General features: G+C 33.7%; 1 protein-coding gene across 1 annotated transcript; it reads left to right on the top strand.

The window, feature by feature from the left end:
- Positions 1 to 953: 953 nt before the first annotated feature.
- On the top strand, positions 954 to 2700 carry LOC132038344 (uncharacterized). Its single transcript, XM_059429026.1, has 2 exons — positions 954 to 1089; positions 1674 to 2700. The coding sequence occupies exon 2, from the start codon at positions 1762 to 1764 to the stop codon at positions 2533 to 2535; it is 774 nt and encodes a 257-aa protein (XP_059285009.1). The 5' UTR covers positions 954 to 1089; positions 1674 to 1761; the 3' UTR covers positions 2536 to 2700.
- The last annotated feature ends 1200 nt before the right edge of the window (positions 2701 to 3900 follow it).

Genomic DNA, 3900 nt, shown 5'->3' with positions numbered 1-3900 from the left:
TCCTTTTCCGGATTTAAATTCTAAATTTGGGTCTACTTTATCTACATGTTTATCAATCATATATATATATGATCGATAAACATGTAGATATATTAGGCTGCTTGAAAGTTTGTATTTTAACAATTTATAATTAAAAATCTTATACTACTGGTAATCAAATTCTTCGTGGTGTTACAAGTTTTAAAGATATTTCAGTTATTTGATGAGAGCACTTTTTTTACCAAACAAATCAACAATTTATTTTAATTTATGCAAGTAAATGACTATGTTGTTATACATTAATCAACAACATATAATGATACTCTATTTGGTTCTGTCTATCAATGAAATTAGTCATTTCATTGACATCCTGTCGAGCATGTTCTTAATCTCTCTCATATCACCAAACCATTTTTGAGTATCCACAAAGTCTCTAGACAGTGTTCTGATACCAAATGATGTTAGAATAAAGCTAAAGGATATTTTCATTTATAAACTATAAAATAATTACACCAATAGAATATATACTAAGAACTCTAGCTAGCTAATGGGTCTAGAAAAACTAGAGATCTTTACGTAAATATACCATGTTAAAAAAAGGCATGACATATTTTTAACACAAAAATTACTATATCAAAAGTAGTTAAAGAAAACTTGACTTCTAGTAGTACCTCACAACAAACGTAACTCCCTTCCTACCATTTAAATGTTTGTAACCCTCTCCATTGGTTAAGGATAAATTCCCATTAATACACTTTTGTTGGGGAGATTGAGGTAAAAGTGATCCTGAAGTTTGCAATTAAAAAAAAGGGACAAATGGGTCCCAGTTTGTTAATCTCTTTTTTTTTTTTTTTTGCCAACTTAAAGAATTAATTAGAAAGAATGGACCTTTTTGTAATTTTGAAAACTTTAAAAATGAATCAAACTATATTATCAAAAACTTTGAGAAAACCCCAAATTTATCTTCCCTTCCTCACGTCCAACCTTTCTAAGAGGGCAGACCCTTTTCCAAAAAAAACTCTCACGGCCCTTTCCAATTTTTGTTCTTCTTTTGGATATTTTGACTAAAATTTCACTTCAAGATTATCATCTTGCTTGCTGTAGTATCAGGTAAATTTTACTTTATCTTGTTTATTTCAAACGGTTAGAACTAGGGTTTAATGATGAAGAAGAAGATAAAGATTATATAATTTTGATTTTGCTCTTGTTGGTTACGATTTTGCTATTATCAGGCAAAATTTTCTATGTGTCATTACTTGTTTCATTGTTATTAGCTTCAGTTTGGTAGTATTAAAAGGAAAATTGTTGTTGAATGAAGTTTAGCACCAACTATATTGTTATGGGTTGAACTTTAGCACCAATTATATTAGTTGTATTAAAAAGAAAATTTAACTGGTTCAAATTTGATACAACATGTCCCCAACAATTTTTACAGTTTTTGGAACAAATTTTTCATTTGTTAGGTCGTTGGAACAAATGCAAAAGTTGTTAACCACTTTGTCGATTCTAACAGACACCTTTTAACAACTTATTCTGTGAATGCTCTTCCGATGAGCTGCTTAGGCGTAGGACAACTTTGTTTATTGTTGGCACAACTTTAGAAGTTGTGCTACAAATGTCTTGTTGTTCATTTTTTTTTTTTTTTTTGTATCATTAAATTGTATCATTTACTAATTTTAACTTTTTTCGTGTAGATAAGATAAAATGGGCTAACATAAGAGGAAGAGAACCAGGTCACCTTCTTCTGATGCTAGTAAAAAATCTAGAAGCTTAGCTGCTACTATGAAACAAAGTGTTGCACGTAAGAAAAGAGCTACCACATCAGTACAACAACTAATTTATGAAGCAGCTCGAGCAAGAGAGGCTTTTGCTTATGCACCTTTGGAGATGGTGGTACCTTTACACAATCAGATTTTGATTGGTGAAAAAAAAACACTTGAGAATAATGGTGAAAAGTCAGGTGAAGAAGAAAAAAGTGGCGAGAGTGCAACCAAGAAATCAAGTAAAGAGGAAAAGAGTGGTGAGAGTGCAACTCAGCAATTAGGTGAAGAGGAAAAGAGTGGTGAGAGTGCAACTGAGCAATCAGGTGAAGAGGAAAAAAGTGGTGAGAGTACAACTGAGCGTTCGGGTGAAGAAGAAAAAGATAGAACTACGGCTGGTGACATGGATGGTAATCAGGTTAGAGAAGAAAGAACTGAGAATAGTACATCAGCTACATTAGAAAGAACAGAAGATAGAGAAGAACAACAACTTGATCAAAATGATGCTCAATCAGTAGCCATTGCAGGATCAATTAATGATACTGGTGGTGGTAATTCAAAGGGTACTGGATCACCAGATAATGATAGTGATCCCAATGCTCTTTCTGTTCCAGAATGTGTGAAGACCATTTCCATTGAAAAATATGTATTTGAGACCCACTTGAATTTGAATGGTCCTTATGATTCAAGGATCAATGTGAGAGTCGGCTTTGGAACTCAATTTGTTGAGTTTAGAAAGGTTTTGATCGATCAAGGTATTGAGAATGGTTTCAAAAAAACTTGTTTTGGTTTTTAAACTTGAAGAAAGATGTAGCAATACTTCTCCCAATAAAGTTGGTGCACGGCCTTCTTCTTCGCCGAATTTCTTGTGAGAAGAAAAAAGAAATTTGGTGTGATTACAATGGCTTGCCTATTTGTTTCGGCATCAATGAATTCGCTATCGTGACAGGACTTCGGTGTCATTCCCCCCCCCCAGTTAGCAAAGGTTAAAGAAAAGGGTACAAGTTTGGTAGATATAGTGGGGAAGTCTATTGATGGTGATGGTCCCATTGAGAAGATAAAGGATTCAAACTTGACAAAAAAACAAAAGGTGGCTGTGAGCGTGGTTTGGTTTTTGCATAGCGTATTGTGTGCAAAAGATTCAAAAAAAAGGTAGACACCAATTGGTTAAAAATGGCGTCGAACCAAAATTTATTCGATTCATACCCATGGGGTCGAATAAGCTTCAATCTTACTATTGAATATCTTTTACAAAAATTGGATCCAACCAAAAACCAATATAATCTTTATGGCTTTCCATGGGCGTTCGCGGTAAGTAACTAAAATGTTCATTTTATGGTTTTGAGTTTATATTATTATTTTGATTTTATGTACACTAAACATCATCTTACTTATTACATAGGCTTGGGCATTTGAAGCTATTCCGGCAGTTCAACGGCTAGTTAAGGAGCCTTCACTTGAGAGGTCAATGCCAAGAATGATTAAATGGTTGTCTGCAAAACAATCGAGAAAGGCTAATTCTAACTCGGCAAATATTGATCCTCTTGTTCAGACAAGAAAAGAGGTAAGATTATCTATCTAAATACTTTCAATTGTGTTTTGCAATAGTGGGGACATTAACTACAGTTGTTGGATAATTGAACTTGTTGTTCCAAAAGTACACTGATGCATATCTTGGTTTCAACTTAGTGCATATTATTCCCATATAATTTATTGTGATTTTTGGATAAATGAGATAGTAATTATCATCAAATTTGAACCAAATCTTGTCCTAGATATAAAGGATCGGTGGTCCAAAGAGTAGGAAGTATTTCTGAACTTCTGATAACTCTGCAGCATCTGCCCTTTCCATCCAGCATATATAAAACAGCACTTTCATCCAGTGATGGTGTTACACCTCGAAAATTTCCCGTTAGCATACAGTGAATAGACTAACGAAGGTCACGACGTATACGATGTTTTGATAAGTAAGAAATAGCATTTGATGATCCTAATCGAGACTTCAAAGGCATTTGAGGTAAGAGAAGAAAATTGTTAAGGAAAGCACGGTATATGTTGTGTGTCGGGCAAGATTTACGAGTATCGAATTGATGAGAGCTTAATAATGTTTTGGAGAAGAGCTATAACATCCATTAGATTGTTAATGAGGTGTTAAACAAGT

The sequence above is a fragment of the Lycium ferocissimum genome, chromosome 2 (assembly GCF_029784015.1).
Source record: "Lycium ferocissimum isolate CSIRO_LF1 chromosome 2, AGI_CSIRO_Lferr_CH_V1, whole genome shotgun sequence".
Classification (NCBI taxonomy): Eukaryota; Viridiplantae; Streptophyta; class Magnoliopsida; order Solanales; family Solanaceae; genus Lycium; species Lycium ferocissimum.
This window is presented reverse-complemented; position numbering and strand designations above follow the sequence as displayed.